The 17747-nt window shown below is 44.0% G+C and overlaps 1 protein-coding gene and 2 pseudogenes across 3 annotated transcripts in view; 1 reads left to right on the top strand and 2 right to left on the bottom strand.

Moving 5' to 3' along the window:
* The window catches only part of ARAP3 (ArfGAP with RhoGAP domain, ankyrin repeat and PH domain 3), a 289723-nt gene that overhangs the window by 30314 nt on the left and 241662 nt on the right, over positions 1-17747 (bottom strand). For all 3 annotated transcript variants that reach the window (XM_063928560.1, XM_063928559.1, XM_063928561.1), the window contains one exon: positions 6325-6360. In XM_063928560.1, coding sequence (XP_063784630.1) covers positions 6325-6360 — 36 coding nt within the window. The remainder of the gene's footprint in view (positions 1-6324; positions 6361-17747) is intronic.
* Positions 1512-1629, bottom strand: LOC134936977 (5S ribosomal RNA; annotated as a pseudogene).
* Positions 2791-2908, top strand: LOC134937241 (5S ribosomal RNA; annotated as a pseudogene).

The raw sequence follows: 17747 nt of genomic DNA, 5'->3' as shown, positions 1-17747 counted from the left end.
ACGCAGTACAGTACCTGACGTCTGCCGCCTCACTGCACCCGAGGACGCAGGATTCATACTGCACACATGCTGTACAGCACCTGACGCCTGCAGCCTCACTGCACCCGAGGACGCAGGACTCATACTGCACACGCGCAGTACAGCATCTGACGCCTGCAGCCTCACTGCACCTGAGGACGCAGGATTCATAGGGACGAGAGTATTATACTCCCATTATATAAATCACTTGTGAGGCCACACCTTGAATACTGTGTACAATTCTAGGCACCTTACTACAAAAAGGATATCCTGGAGCTAGAAAAGGTTCAAAGGCAGGCGACCAAACTAATTAAGGGTATGGAGACGCTGGAATACGAAGAAAGGCTTGCAAGACTAGGCATGTTTACACTGGAAAAGAGGAGATTAAGAGGGGACATGATCAACATTTACAAATATATAAGGGGACATTATACAGCTCTTGCGCAGGACCTGTTTTTGGTTAGATCAACACAGAGAACTCGTGGACACTCGCTCAGGTTAGAGGAGAGGAGATTCCGCACAATACGGCGTAAAGGCTTTTTACGGTAAGGACGATACGTGTTTGGAATTCCCTGCCTGAGGGAGTTGTAATGGCAGACTCAGTCAACACCTTTAAGAATGGGTTAGATAAATTCCTAATGGATAAGGATATCCAGGGTTACGGGGCATAGTCACGCACTATGGTTATTATAAAAAAAGAGGGGGAAAACGTAAGGGCAGTCATCAACTTCAGTCAAAATTTTCTACAAAATAATCGTGCATAGGAGACCACAAATAGGTTGAACTCGATGGACAATTGTCTTTTTTTCAACCTTAGATACTATGAATACTGCACACGCACAGTACAGCACCTGACGCATGCAGCCTCACTGCACCCGAGGACGCAGGACACATACTGACAATGTACAGTACAGCATCTGACGCCTGCAGCCTCACTGCACCCGAGGACGCAGGACTCATACTGCAGACGCACAGTACAGCACCTGACGCCTGCAGCCTCACTGCACCCGAGGACGCAGGATTCATACTGACAATGTACAGTACAGCATTGAAAAAAAGAGAAAAGACAAAAAACCTTTTTTGGGAGCACTCTTGAAAAATGTATAGGTGTGATAAAGATAGAGATATTGTAATTAAAACTTAACCTTTAATTGATCTTTGTATAAAAAAATGTAATATAATATATAGAAAAATAAGAGAAATGGCAAGCAACGATACTCTTAGTAAAAGGATCTTGTTGACCTTTTTAACAAATGGGGTACAAGATCGTTATGTAGGTGAAAATATATGGGTATACCTTGGATAACTGCATCTGTTATAGTAAGGGACAAAGAAATGCCAGCAAATGATGGTCAAATCTGGGGATGGTGTCTGACTGCGGATGGAGAGATGAAGAAGAGAAGAGGGAAAAGAAAGAGAGAAAGAAAGAGAAAAGAAGAGAGAGAGAGAAAGAGAAAAGGAGAAGGGTGAAGAGGATGTTCTCCTTGGAAAATGGCCCACTGCACCTGGTATTCTCAGGAGGTTCCCCTTCCTAATACTGACCAGGCCATATCTGCTTAGCTTCCGAGATCGGACAAGATCGGGCGTATTCAGGGTAGTATGGCCGTGGGCCGTTTGTTAAAGGAGAAGAAAGTTCCACTTCTGCTATCTGTACTTTACATTAAATCAAAACTGTTAATAGTTCGAAATTGTATTTCCAGATGAGAGAGTGTGTGAAGAAAAAAATATTGGAATTTGAAACCAGCGTTGTGAGAGAGACAGGAAAGTGAATACTGAATATGAATTGGTGATGATTGTAGGATCCTGTCTTCTAACAATTTGTATAGACTGGTATTACTCTGATGGAAAGGCGCAACAGGAGCTGGATGCTGGCTGACTGTTTACAATAAAAGACAGTGCAGACATAAATGAAAAAAATGAATGAATAATTTGATAATTCGTAAAGATTGTGTCCTAGACTTAATTGATAAATAATTGTTAATTAACAGACAATTAATTCAAAGTACCGAGATGACAATCCTTGTAGAAGCCAAACTGACGGAGCTATGATAGTGAAAGTATGCTCGTCAGAATCTTATTGATTAATAAATAAATAAATAAGTAAATAGACAATGTATTAATTGTTCTGATACCTGATATCTATTTATCAATCACTATAGGGACCACAGCAATGCTTTGGAGCCAGCCTTGAGCTTTAAAGTGTGTCTCTCTTTATATATGTACCTAGTTTGTCAATACCAATCAAATTAATCTATGTCTAACTTTACCTCTATTAAGATTTCAGTGATTTTTGGAGTCAGCCTTGAGCTCAATTAATTTTTTCTTGTTATGCTTTTTGGTGTTTCTGCTATGAACTTGCCTTTAATGAATTAATTTTTGTATATTTAATGAACCCAGTGTGCACTATTCAGCGGTTTCACCTCAACTTTACATTGCCCTAATTGGATCCCTCAATTTTTTATTTAATTGATACTTTTTCTCAGAACAATTAATACATTGTCTATTTACTTATTTATTTATTTATTAATCAATAAGATTCTGACGAGCATACTTTCACTATCATAGCTCCGTCAGTTTGGCTTCTACAAGGATTGTCATCTCGGTACTTCAGTATTCACTTTCCTGTCTCTCTCACAACGCTGGTTTCAAATTCCAATATTTTTTTCTTCACACACTCTCTCATCTGGAAATACAATTTCGAACTATTAACAGTTTTGATTTAATGTAAAGTACAGATAGCAGAAGTGGAACTTTCTTCTCCTTTAACAAATGGCCCACGGCCATACTACCCTGAATACGCCCGATCTTGTCCGATCTCGGAAGCAAAGCAGATATGGCCTGGTCAGTATTAGGAAGGGGAACCTCCTGAGAATACCAGGTGCAGTGGGCCATTTTCCAAGGAGAACATCCTCTTCACCCTTCTCCTTTTCTCTTTCTCTCTCTCTCTTCTTTTCTCTTTCTTTCTTTCTCTCTTTCTTTTCCCTCTTCTCTTCTTCATCTCTCTATCCGCAGTCAGACACCATCCCCAGATTTGACCATCATTTGCTGGCATTTCTTTGTCCCTTACTATAACAGATGCAGTTATCCAAGGTATACCCATATATTTTCACCTACATAACGATCTTGTACCCCATTTGTTAAAAAGGTCAACAAGATCCTTTTACTAAGAGTATCGTTGCTTTCCATTTCTCTTATTTTTCTATATATTATATTACATTTTTTTTATACAAAGATCAATTAAAGGTTAAGTTTTAATTACAATATCTCTATCTTTATCACACCTATACATTTTTCAAGAGTGCTCCCAAAAAAGGTTATTTGTCTTTTCTCTTTTTTTCAATGTAGTTCATCTACAAATTTCTGGGAGCACCACCAATCGATAAGCAGTTCTAAACTTGTCTTGCTAACTGCTCACATATTGGTTACCTTATCATTCCAATATTTACACATTTATATGATACTGGTGCGGATTCACACTCATCATAGTAGTAATGTACAGTACAGCACCTGACGCCTGCAGCCTCACTGCACCCGAGGACGCAGGACTCATACTGCACACACGCAGTACAGCACCTGACGCCTGCAGCCTCACTGCACCAGAGGACGCAGGACTCATACTGCACACACGCAGTACAGCACCTGACGCCTGCAGCCTCACTGCACCCGAGGACGCAGGACTCATACTGCACACACGCAGTACAGCACCTGACGCCTGCAGCCTCACTGCACCAGAGGACGCAGGACTCATACTGCACACACGCAGTACAGCACCTGACGCCTGCAGCCACACTGCACCCGAGGACGCAGGATTCATACTGCACACGCGCAGTATAGATCCTGCACACGCGCAGTATAGATCCTGCACATGCGCAATGTACCAAACATCAGTACATTGAATGCTTTGTTTCTTTGCAACCGGACCCATGACCCATAGCAATAAATTAGACCTAAGATCAGTGATTCACTTCATGGGTCACATGGGTGGCCTTCTAACCTTCAGAAAGGTCACACACACATAATATCAGTAATAAATTAGAATAACATTTGATCAAAGAGACACCTAATTGTAATATCAGATGACATGTTCAACAAGTGTTACAAGCTGATAATAAAGCAGGAGAGAGCTGGGGCCACAGCTGAAGGCTTAGATGTCTAGTGCTGGGTACACACCTGGCCGACGTCTGGAATAAGTCACACAAGCAGACTGCTGATTATATGTGGCATGCCTATCAGGGCCGTAACTAGGGCTGTGTGACTGGTGTGGCCATACAGGGCTCTATAGGCAGCACTGTTGCTGCTCCATGGCTCTTGCTTCTGGCTAGCAGGTTACCTGGAACAGCACCCTGCAGCCAGTAACACTGCATCAGTGACGCCTGTAGCGTCCTATGGTGCCATGTTTACAGCAGCCCGGAGCATCTTCAAGATACTCTGGTCACTGCTGCAGTTTCAGCTGATGATGGCCCCTCCCCCTATGCACAATGTCGTGCACAAAGGGGGTGGGGCTAGCATAGGGCGCTCAGAGACCCTGTTACAGCTCTGATGCCTGTATTCTGTGTGCGACTGCAGCTGTATCTGCATACGAAATGCTACATTACATTATTTTCATGGAAACCTGGAAAAGACTGGAACATATAATTTCGGATGCAGATACAGCTGCAGTCGCACACAGAATACAGGCACGCTGCATATCAGCAGAGTGTGCTTTTGTGTCTTATTCACATAGCGATGTTTATTGCTCAAAGCCTTTAAAAAGTCCCCTCGCTAGGGGCCATTTTCAGCATACCGAAGGATATCTACGTTCTGGGCTCACAATCCCTAGTTTTATAGAAAATGCACACAATACACACAGGCTACAACCCTGATACACAAATACCAATCATCCGTCCAATGTGTCGTATCTGATGTCACAGCTGGGTGGGCACTGGAAAGTGTGTACCCAGCACTAGATGCTACCATTGTAGAGTTGTCAGACTAAAGAAAGTTTATGGGCTAGATGCATCATCGCTTGGAGAGTGATAAAATGGAGAGTAAAAAAGCACCAGCCAATCAGCTCCTAACTGCCATGTCACAGGCTGTGTTTGAAAAATGTCAGTTAGGACCTGATTGGCTGGTGCTTTTTCACTCTCCATTTTATCACTTTCCAAGCGATGGTGCATCTAGCCCGGTATCTGATTGGTTGCTATGGGTTACCACATGCATTGCTCACAGGGTTTTCTTTCTATTAAATAAGGTGATTTCACCTATTTAACAACATGGTACAAAGAGAAAAATGCGCTATAAACCAATGCAACCAATCAGATGATAGACATTAGCTAGACTTATTACAATTAATGTTGGTTACTGTTAGGTTTAATTCTATTTTACTATAAGACCTTTTATGATTGTGATATGTACATGTATACTGTGACTTATCGTCCAAACTGAAAACACAATGTAAAGAGAAAATAAAGCTGTTTTTTAACTTAAACTTTGATTATCTTTAAAACATGAAATTCTCCCTGATCTATTCAGTGGATCTTATACCCCTTTCAGACTTGCGTACACACTTGGCATCTTGTATATGATCCGGCCAATATCGGCTGGTTCAGAACGATATCATCTAGTGTGTACAGATGATATATCGCACAATGCTCACCCCCGCGACTCGTCTGCAACGGCACCCGTCAGACCTGCATGCAGATCCAATACGCGATATCGTAGAAGAGGGCATGCTGTCGAATGCAGTACGGCCGCCCGCGTAACACTCGGCATTGGCAAGTGTGTATGCATTTCCCAATGTTGGGTCCCGTCGCAGATGACTGCATCATTTTCAATGTCGTTCTAGTGTGTATGCACCCTAAGAGCCGGGAATTTGCCGGGCCTAGCAGCCAGCAATTCCCGTCTCTCAGCAATGAACCCTGGTAAGTTTGCTTCCACAGACACACAAATCCTGGGTGGATGCACGTTCACATGCAAAACCCGAGGACATTTGTGCCAATGTGAATTAGTGTCAGAAAATTGGCTCTTCAGTTGGGATGCGTGTAATTTGCCGGCTGTCAGGATCCCGGTGATCAGAATACCGACCCCGGAATCCCACTAGCCGACAATGCCGCCAGCAAGAATCCTTGCGCAACAGGACTACTCCCACTCGCAGGTGTCCACGACACCCATAGGGTTGGAATATATCCTGAGGCGAGTGCAGTGAGCCACCGGATATCTGCACTCGCCCCGCTGTCAGCATCCTGTTCCGCCGGTAAATCATACTGAACTCCTTCAGTCATTACCAGTTCTCATACAAGTATATTGGTACAGTAACAGAATACTTACAGCTGCTGTTTATCCAAGTAAATAGTGAAGCCCCACCTGGAAAATAACCAATAAATTGCAATTAGCAATATATACAAACATCAACATGGAAACTTACTCTGGCACTTAGGAAGTTATTTTTTTTATGACAGTGAATAGAGGCAAGAGCAAGACTTTCAGGAGGGAAAAGGTGTGATTGTGGGTTTCCAATTTATCTCAAAATATGGCAAGCTGTACAGTTTAGGCCTATGTGTAGCATATGTAAAATGTAAACACATAGAAAGGACAAACACAAATCATTCAAATGGCAAGGTTACAATGTATATTTTCTTTGCCTTAAAAAAGCATGCAAGGCACAGAATAGTTAAAAAATAAAAATTTTACTCATTTAGCTCTGTATCACCACCTATTGGGCGTGGGTGGTACTGCAGAAGCTGTATTGTTAATTCCCAATTTTCCAAACAGTATTTATTTACCTAGAACAGATTCCAGAAACTTTTACACATTCCAGAAAGTTATGATTACAGATTAAGAATAGTAATTGCTTTTTTTTTCAGCAAGAAGACAAAAACATGAGGTTTTCGGCTTAAAAACACCTCTCATATACTGTACACAAGTAAAGAATTATCAAAGGGTGAAGAGCCCTACTGCTGTCACTCATTAGAGTGCTGTCCCCAAGTCTAGCAGCCACATTGGCCCTTCTGGTGGCTGGAACTCCAGGAACTTTTTGCGCACAGTTTAGCTGCTTGAAGTGTCTACACTTTGCTTCTCTGACCTTATACAGAAGGTTCCCCTCACACCAGGTGCTAGGTGACTAGTCGGATGCTTGCTCCCTATCTCCTGTTAATGCTCTCAGAGTGCGCTTTTTGGATATATTGAACGTTGATCCCTAGATTGGCTTGTGACTTACTTCTGCTTGTGCCTTTATACACCTTGCTGCATAACTTGGATTATGACCAATAAAATAAACGTAACCTGCTTTCTGCCTGGGTCCTTCCTCCCTTGCTGGATACCTTGGACTCTGAACCCCTGGATTGAACTTCACCTGCTTGCCGTCTGTGCACATAAAATAGCTTGCTGACACCTGTGGGCTTACTTGCTACCACCTGATTTCTGAAGCTGCTGTGTCCTGGACAAGCCAACCTGAAGACAGTAACAGGAGAGCAACATTGTGCTTTATCTAGTTGCTTACTGCTGTTCCATATTATGCTAACATTCTGCTACTAGGATCCTACTTGTATAGATTTTTATATCCCATATTTCAGGACAATTTACAGATATAACCAGTGTTTTCATTAGTAACCGCAATCACTCCCCCACCCAACCACCTATGCTGTGCCACTTTTCCCCACTTGCTCCAACATTGGAGCCCCCTCCCGCAGGGTGCAGCCAAAAAGGTTGTAAGTAGGGTTTGACATCATTTTGCTAATCCACACTTACAATTATGGAGATGGAAACTAATCTCCCCAATCTGCAAGGTTCCCCAAAACTTATAATGGTTCACTCCATACTACTACCTGACACAGACAATGGCCCATATATAATAGACTACGAGTTGCAGAAACTTGTGTGATTTTAGCGATTTAGTCTATAAATTTAAAATGGCAATACTTTAAAAGGCAACGCCATGTTGATTTTGCCTTTTAAAGTATTGCCTCTTTAAATCTAACAGCTACTGTAAATCTCTGGAGTAGCGTTGGGTCCTGCAACTCGTGAACTGTTACATATAGAAACATAGAAACATAGAATTTGTTGGCAGATAAGAACTGCTTTGCCCATCTAGTCTGCCCCTTTTTTTTTTACATTATTTTTATCTCCAACCTTATTTGATCCTTATTTCTTTGTAAGGATATCCTTATGTCTATCCCATGCATGTTTAAATTGCTCTACTGTCTTAGCCTCTACCACCTCTGATGGGAGGCTATTCCACTTGTCCACTACCCTTTCTGTGAAGTAATTTTTCCACAAATTTCCCCTGAACCCCCCCCCCCCCCCCCCCCCCCTCCAGTCTCAGTGCATTTCCTCGTGTCCTATTGCTTCTCTTCATTTGGAGAATGTTTCCCTCCTGGACTTTGTTAAAACCCTTGATATATTTGAAAGTTTCTATCATGTCCCCCTTTCCCTTCTCTGCTCCAAACTATACATATTGAGCTTTCTTAGTCTATCTGGGTATGTTTGGTGATGTAGGCCATGCACCATTTTAGTTGCCCTTCTTTGTACAGTTTCTAATGTATTAATATCCTTTTGAAGATATGGCCTCCAGAATTGAACACAGTATTCTAGATGAGGCCGTACCAATGACCTATACAGTGGCATTATTACTTCTTTCTTTCTGCTGCTGATTCCTCTCCCAATGCAGCCAAGCATCTGATTAGCCTTCCTCATTGCCTTGTTACATTGCTTACCTGCCTTTAAGTCATCTGAAATAGTGACTCCTAGATCCCTTTCCTCCTCAGTAGTTTCCAGTATAGTGCCATTAATACTATATTTAGCCTTTGGATTTTTGAGACCCAAGTGCATGATTTTGCATTTTTTGGCATTAAACTGTAATTGCCACACTCTTGACCATTCCTCTAGTCTACCTAGATCCTCAATCATTTGTTTTACCCCACCTAGTGTGTCTACCCTGTTGCATACCTTTGTGTCCTCTGCAAAAAGGCATACTTTCCCTTTAATGCCATTTGCAATGTCACCAATAAAGATATTAAAAAGCACTGGTCCAAGTACAGATCCCTGGGGTACTCCACTGGTAACATTTCCTTCATGTGAATACACTCCATTTACCATAACTCTCTGTTTTCTATCCTTCAACCAAGATCTTATCCATTCAATAATCCTAATATCCAATCCCAAACTTTCAAGTTTATTTAGCAGTCTGCGATGTGGAACAGTGTCAAAAGCCTTACTAAAGTCTAGATAAGCTATATCCATGGCTCCACCTTTATCCATCACTTTAGTCACACAGTCAAAAAAGTCAATAAGATTTGTTTGACATGATCTCCCCCCAGTGAATCCATGCTGTTTGGGATCCTGTAAATTGCCGGATTTGAGATAATCTACAACTCTTTCTTTTAAGAGTGTTTCCATCAATTTCCCTACTACTGATGTAAGACTTACTGGTCTGTAGTTGTTTGCCTCTTCCTTGCTTCCACTTTTGTGCAGTGGGACTACGTTTGCTCTTTTCCAGTCCTCTGGAATTACTCCTGTAGCTAATGACTGGTTGAATAATTCTGTCAATGGTGCTACCAGCACCTCTTTAAGTTCTTTTAGTATCCTTGGATGTATCCCATCTGGCCCCATAGATTTGTCCACTTTCAGCTTTGAGAGTTCTGTTAGGACCTTCTCCTCTGTAAATGTACTTGTTTAATTTTCCTGAATATCCCTGCAACTTAACTGTGGCCCCTTCCCCTCTCTTTCAGTAGTAAATACTGAGCAAAAATAATTATTAAGATGATCTGCTATTAAATTTTCTCCCTCAACAAGACTCCCAGTCTCTGTCTTTAGTTTTATTATTCCGCCTTTTGTTTTTCTCCTTTCGCTTATATACCTAAAAAAAAGTTTTGCCTCCTTTACGCACTGACTGGGCCATTTTCTCCTCAGCTTGTGCCTTTGCACATCTGATTACCTTCTTAGTCTCCTTCTGTCTAAGAAGATATAACTCTTTGTCTTCATTATTTTGTGTCTGCTTATATTTCCTAAAAGCCATCTTTTTTGCATTCACAATATTTGCTACTGCTTTTGCAAACCACACTGGCTTCCTTTTCCTTGTGTTTTTCCTAACACTTTTGATACAAAGGTCTGCTGCCTTTAATATTGCACATTTTAATGTTTCCCACCTCTCCTGCACTGCTTCCAAGTTCGTCCACTCTGCCAAAGAATCACTTACACATTTTCCCATCCCTACAAAATCAGCCTTGCTAAAATCCAACACCTTTGTTTTTGTATGGGATGAGTCAGTCTCTGTCTTTATGCTGAACCATACTGCTTGATGATCACTGGATCCCAGGTTTTCACCCACTTTTACGTTCGATATTCTGTCTCCATTTGTAAGTTTAAGTCCATTTATTGCGTCTTTCCGAGTGGGCTCCCTCACCAGTTGGTGGAGGGATGCTCACTGAAGGGAATTTAAAATGTCCCTACTTATGGTGGAACTAGCAACAGACACCTCCCAGTTTACATCAGGAAGATTAAAGTCTCCCATGATTATTACCTCTCCTTTTAATGCCATTTTAGCTATGTCCTGCAATAGGTTCTTGTCGAGTTCCTCTTCCTGACCTGGTGGCCTGTATATCACACCAATACGAATAATCGACTTTTCCCGTTTCTATGGTCACCCAAAGGGCAAGAACTTGATAAAGGTCCTGTTAAAGACCGAAACGCGTTGAACAAACAGTACTGTGAGTAGCCTGGGACGACCAGATTTGGATTTATTTCTGAATTTTTATTTTTTTATTTTTTGCCATGTGTATTTCGACATCTGTTCATAAGAAGAAATGCTTTTGACTTTTTAATGCATTTGGGGAAAAAAACCTCCGTTTTAACTAAACAAAGAGGAATCCTTCCCTGTTTTCTTCGTGTATCCTATGTGATATAATTTCTTGAGACCGAGGATAAAGATACCCTGATAGGAGTTGAATACCTCCATATCCAGTGAGTTGTGGTACGCATTTTCCTTGGTGGTAGAAAATTTAAAAGATACCTTTATGTATATGTTCCAACTGAAAATTGTGTAAGTTGGGGTACGCATCTGACAGATCAAAAGATTTTAAAGATACCTTTATGTGATTTCTCATCATTTCACTATTGTGAGTTTTGGGTACGCTCCTGAAATTTAGTCTTCAACACTCTAAAGAAATTTGCCTGGTTGAAAGATACCTTTATGGGTTTCCACTCACTTGTCTCTGTGTGAGTGGGGTACACCCTTTTATTTCCTAAATTTGTGGAAATAACTAATTGGTGAAAAACTGTTCTACACATTTTTGTCTTTACTTCTGTTTTATATGATCATTGGGATCACTATATGACTCTACGAGAGGAGGAAGAAGAAAATAAGAATTTACTTACCGATAATTCTATTTCTCATAGTCCGTAGTGGATGCTGGGACTCCGTAAGGACCATGGGGGGATAGCGGCTCCGCAGGAGACTGGGCACAAAAGTAAAAGCTTGAACTAGCTGGTGTGCACTGGCTCCTCCCCCTATGACCCTCCTCCAAGCCTCAGTTAGGATACTGTGCCCGGACGAGCGTACATAATAAGGAAGGATATTGAATCCCGGGTAAGACTCATACCAGCCACACCAATCACACCGTACAACCTGTGATCTGAACCCAGTTAACAGTATGATAAACGAAGGAGCCTCTGAAAAGATGGCTCACAACAATAATAACCCGAATTTTGTAACAATAACTATATACAAGTATTGCAGACAATCCGCACTTGGGATGGGCGCCCAGCATCCACTACGGACTATGAGAAATAGAATTATCGGTAAGTAAATTCTTATTTTCTCTAACGTCCTAAGTGGATGCTGGGACTCCGTAAGGACCATGGGGATTATACCAAAGCTCCCAAACGGGCGGGAGAGTGCGGATGACTCTGCAGCACCGAATGAGAGAACTCCAGGTCCTCCTCAGCCAGGGTATCAAATGTGTAGAATTTAGCAAACGTGTTTGCCCCTGACCAAGTAGCTGCTCGGCAAAGTTGTAAAGCCGAGACCCCTCGGGCAGCCGCCCAAGATGAGCCCACCTTCCTTGTGGAATGGGCTTTTACAGATTTTGGCTGTGGCAGGCCTGCCACAGAATGTGCAAGCTGAATTGTACTACAAATCCAACGAGCAATCGTCTGCTTAGAAGCAGGAGCACCCAGCTTGTTGGGTGCATACAGGATAAACAGCGAGTCAGATTTCCTGACTCCAGCCGTCCTGGAAATATATATTTTCAGGGCCCTGACTACGTCCAGTAACTTGGAGTCCTCCAAGTCCCTAGTAGCCGCAGGCACCACAATAGGCTGGTTCACGTGAAACGCTGAAACCACCTTTGGGAGAAATTGAGGACGAGTCCTCAATTCTGCCCTATCCGTGTGAAAAATCAGGTAAGGGCTTTTATAAGATAAAGCCGCCAATTCTGAGACACGCCTGGCTGAAGCCAGGGCTAACAGCATTACCACCTTCCATGTGAGATATTTTAATTCCACAGTGGTGAGTGGTTCAAACCAATGTGATTTTAGGAACCCCAAAACCACATTGAGATCCCAAGGTGCCACCGGGGGCACAAAAGGAGGCTGTATATGCAGTACCCCTTTGACAAACGTCTGGACTTAAGGCACTGAAGCCAGTTCTTTTTGGAAGAAAATCGACAGGGCCGAAATTTGAACCTTAATGGACCCTAATTTTAGGCCCATAGACAGTCCTGTTTGCAGGAAATGTAGGAAGCGACCCAGTTGAAATTCCTCTGTAGGGGCCTCTTTGGCCTCACACCACGCAACATATTTTCGCCAAATGCGGTGATAATGTTTCGCGGTTACATCCTTCCTGGCCTTTATCAGGGCAGGGATGACTTCTTCTGGAATGCCTTTTTCCTTCAGGATCCGGCGTTCAACCGCCATGCCGTCAAACGCAGCCGCGGTAAGTCTTGGAACAGACAAGGTCCCTGCTGGAGCAGGTCCTTTCTTAGAGGTAGAGGCCACGGGTCCTCCGTGAGCATCTCTTGAAGTTCCGGGTACCAAGTCCTTCTTGGCCAGTCCGGAGCCACTAGTTTCGTTCTTACTCCCCTTTGCCGTATAATTCTCAGTACCTTGGGTATGAGAGGCAGAGGAGGGAACACATACACTGACTGGTACACCCATGGTGTTACCAGAGCGTCCACCGCTATTGCCTGAGGGTCCCTTGACCTGGCGCAATATCTGTCTAGTTTTTTGTTGAGACGGGACGCCATCATGTCCACCTTTGGTTTTTCCCAACGGTTTACCATCTCTTGGAAGACTTCTGGATGAAGTCCCCTCTCCCCCGGGTGAAGGTCGTGTCTGCTGAGGAAGTCCGCTTCCCAGTTGTCCACTCCCGGAATGAACACTGCTGACAGTGCTATCACATGATTCTCCGCCCAGCGAAGAATCCTTGCAGCTTCTGCCATCGCCCTCCTGCTTCTCGTGCCGCCCTGTCTGTTTACGTGGGCGACTGACGTGATGTTGTCCGATTGGATCAATACCGCCTGACCCTGAAGCAGGGGTTTTGCTTGACTTAGGGCATTGTAAATGGCCCTTAGTTCCAGAATGTTTATATGAAGAGATGTTTCCATGCTTGACCACAAGCCCTGGAAATTTTGTCCCTGTGTGACTGCTCCCCAGCCTCTCAGGCTGGCATCTGTGGTCACCAGGATCCAATCCTGAATACCGAATCTGCGGCCCTCTAGTAGATGAGCACTCTGCAGCCACCACAGAAGAGACACCCTTGTCCTTGGTGACAGGGTTATCCGCTGATGCATCTGAAGATGCGATCCGGACCATTTGTCCAGAAGATCCCACTGAAACGTTCTTGCATGGAATCTTCCGAATGGAATCGCTTCGTAAGAAGCCACCATTTTTCCCAGGACCCTCGTGCACTGATGCACTGACACCTGGCCTGGTTTTAGGAGATTCCTGACTAGCTCGGATAACTCCCTGGCCTTCTCCTCTGGGAGAAACACCTTTTTCTGGACTGTGTCCAGAATCATTCCTAGGAACAGGAGACGTGTCGTTGGAATCAGCTGCGATTTTGGAATATTTAGAATCCACCCGTGCTGACGTAACACTAACTGAGATAGTGCTACTCCGACTTCTAACTGTTCCCTGGACCTTGCCCTTATCAGGAGATCGTCCAAGTAAGGGATAATTAAAACGCCTTTTCTTCGAAGAAGAATCATCATTTCGGCCATTACCTTGGTAAAGACCCGAGGTGCCGTGGACAATCCAAACGGCAGCGTCTGAAACTGATAATGACAGTTTTGTACTACAAACCTGAGGTACCCTTGGTGAGAAGGGTAGATTGGGACGTGGAGATAAGCATCTTTGATGTCCAGAGACACCATATAGTCCCCTTCTTCCAGGTTTGCTATCACTGCTCTGAGTGACTCCATCTTGAATTTGAACCTCTTTATGTAAGTGTTCAAGGATTTTAGATTTAAAATTGGTCTCACCGAGCCGTCCGGCTTCGGTACCACAAACAGCGTGGAATAATACCCCTTTCCCTGTTGTAGGAGAGGTACCTTGATTATCACCTGCTGGGAATACAGCTTGTGAATGGCTTCCAAAACTGCCTCCCTGTCGGAGGGAGACTTTGGTAGAGCAGACTTCAGGAACCGGCGAGGGGGAGACGTCTCGAATTCCAGTTTGTACCCCTGTGATACTACCTGCAGAATCCAGGGGTCCACTTGCGAGTGAGCCCACTGCGCGTTGAAATTTTTGAGACGGGCCCCCACCGTGTCCGAGTCCGCTTGTAAAGCCCCAGCGTCATGCTGAAGACTTGGCAGAAGCAGAGGAGGGCTTCTGCTCCTGGGAAGAGGCTGCCTGGTGCAGTCTTTTTCCTCTTCCTCTGCCCCGGGGCCGAAATGAGTGGCCTTTTGCCCGCCTGTACTTATGGGAACGAAAGGACTGAGTTTGAAAAGATGGTGTCTTTTTCTGCTGAGAGGTGACCTGGGGTAAAAAAGGTGGACTTTCCGGCCGTTGCCGTGGCCACCAGGTCCGATAGACCGGCCCCAAATAACTCCTCCCCTTTAAACGGCAATACTTCCATATGTCGTTTGGAATCCGCATCCCCTGACCACTGTCGCGTCCATAACGCTCTTCTGGCAGAAATGGACATAGCACTCACTCTTGATGCCAGGGTGCAAATATCCCTCTGTGCATCACGCATATATAGTAATGCATCCTTCAAATGCTCTATAGTTAGTAATATACTGTCCCTATCCAGGGTATCAATATTTTCAGTCAGGGAATCCGACCACGCCACTCCAGCACTGCACATCCAGGCTGATGCGAGTGCTGGTCGCAGTATAACACCAGTATGTGTGTATATACCCTTCAGGATATTTTCCAGCCTTCTATCCGCTGGTTCTTTGAGGGCGGCCGTATCAGGAGACGGTAACGCTACTTGTTTAGATAAACGTGTGAGCGCCTTATCTACTCTAGGGGGTGTTTCCCAACGCGCCCTAACCTCTGGCGGGAAAGGGTATAGTGCCAATAATTTATTAGAAATTAGCACTTTTTTATCGGGGGAAACCCACGCTTTATCACACACCTCATTTAATTCATCTGACTCAGGAAAAGCTACTGGTAGTTTTTTCACTCCCCACATAATACCCTTCTTTGTGGTACTTGTAGTGTCAGAAATGTTCAATGCCTTCTTCATTGCCGTGATCATGTAACGTGTGGCCCTACTGGACATTACGTTTGTCTCCTCACCGTCGACACTGGACTCAGTATCCGTGTCTGGGTCTGTGTCGACCCACTGAGGTAACGGGCGTTTTATCGCCCCTGACGGTGTCTGAGACGCCTGGACAGGCACTAATTGATTTGTCGGCTGTCTCATGTCGTCAACAGTTTTTTGTAAAGTGCTGACATTGTCACGTAGTTCTTTAAATACAACCATCCAGTCAGGTGTCGACTCCCTAGGGGGTGACATCACTAATACAGGCAATTGCTCTGCTTCCACATCATTTTCCTCCTCATACATGTCGACACAATCGTACCGACACCCAGCACACACACAGGGAATGCTCTGATAGAGGACAGGACCCCACTAGCCCTTTGGGGAGACAGAGGGAGAGTTTGCCAGCACACACCAGAGCGCTATATATATATATAGGGATAACCTTATATAAGTGTTACTCCCTTTTATAGCTGCTGTTTATAATTTAGCTGCCAATAGTGCCCCCCCTCTCTCGTTTTTACCCTGATTCTGTAGGGACTGCAGGGGAGTCAGGGAGCCGTCCTTCCAGCGGAAACTGTGAGGGAAAATGGCGCTTGTGTGCTAAGGAGATAGGCTCCGCCCCTTCACGACGGCCTTATCTCCCGCTTTTTTCTGGAAAACTGGCAGGGGTTAAATACATCCATATAGCCCAGGAGCTATATGTGATGTATTTCTTTTGCCATCCTAAGGTATTTCTGTTTTTATTGCGTCTCAGGGCGCTCCCCCCCAGCGCCCTGCACCCTCAGTGACCGGAGTGTGAAGTGTGCTGAGAGCAATGGCGCACAGCTGCAGTGCTGTGCGCTACCTTAGTTGAAGACAGGAACGTCTTCTGCCGCCGATTTCACCGGACCTCTTCGTTCTTCTGGCTCTGTAAGGGGGCCGGCGGCGCGGCTCCGGGACCCATCCAGGCTGAACCTGTGATCGTCCCTCTGGAGCTAATGTCCAGTAGCCTAAGAAACCCAATCCACTCTGCACGCAGGTGAGTTCGTTTCTTCTCCCCTTAGTCCCACGATGCAGTGAGCCTGTTGCCAGCAGGACTCACTGAAAATAAAAAACCTAAAATAAACTTTTACTCTAAGCAGCTCAGGAGAGCCACCTAGCATGCACCCTTCTCGTTCGGGCACAAAAATCTAACTGAGGCTTGGAGGAGGGTCATAGGGGGAGGAGCCAGTGCACACCAGCTAGTTCAAGCTTTTACTTTTGTGCCCAGTCTCCTGCGGAGCCGCTATCCCCCCATGGTCCTTACGGAGTCCCAGCATCCACTTAGGACGTTAGAGAAATCAGAGAAACCATCAAGTTCTGACAGATCAAAAGATTTTAAAGATACCCTTATGTGATTTCTCATCATTCCACTATTGTGAGTTTTGGGTACGCTCCTGAAATTTAGTCTTCAACACTCTAAAGAAATTTGCTTGGTTGAAAGATACCTTTATGGGTTTCCACTCACTTGTCTCTGTGTGAGTGGGGTACGCCCTTCTATTTCCTAAATTTGTGGAAATAACTAATTGGTGACAAACTGTTCTACACATTTTTGTCTTTACTTCTGTTTTATATGATCATTGGGATCACTATATGACTCTACGAGAGGAGGAAGAAGAAATCAGAGAAACCATCAAGTTGTCATACGAAGGATATACCATCTTCTCATTAACAAAAGGGATGTACTCCACGTTATAATTATTTTATATGCGCCCTGTACATAGACAGATACCACCCCATATCTCACATTGTATATTGCTCTTGTAAAATTGGTGATTTTTACTTTGGCATTTGTAGTGGACGGGCTGCATTGCGCCACACGGGCAAACAGTTCAGAACAAACCTTCCTTACTTTGTATAAATGTAGTATTTATGCTTTTTTTTTTTACATACATTGCTACCTCTCCTCCGATTTTTCCAATTCTGTCCTTCCTAAATAAAGTATATCCCGGTATAGCTATGTCCCAGTCATGATTTTCATTGTACCATGACTCTGTAATTGCCACAATGTCTAGATCATCCCTTA

The sequence above is a fragment of the Pseudophryne corroboree genome, chromosome 6 (genome assembly GCF_028390025.1).
Source record: "Pseudophryne corroboree isolate aPseCor3 chromosome 6, aPseCor3.hap2, whole genome shotgun sequence".
Taxonomy (NCBI): domain Eukaryota; kingdom Metazoa; phylum Chordata; class Amphibia; order Anura; family Myobatrachidae; genus Pseudophryne; species Pseudophryne corroboree.
This window is presented reverse-complemented; position numbering and strand designations above follow the sequence as displayed.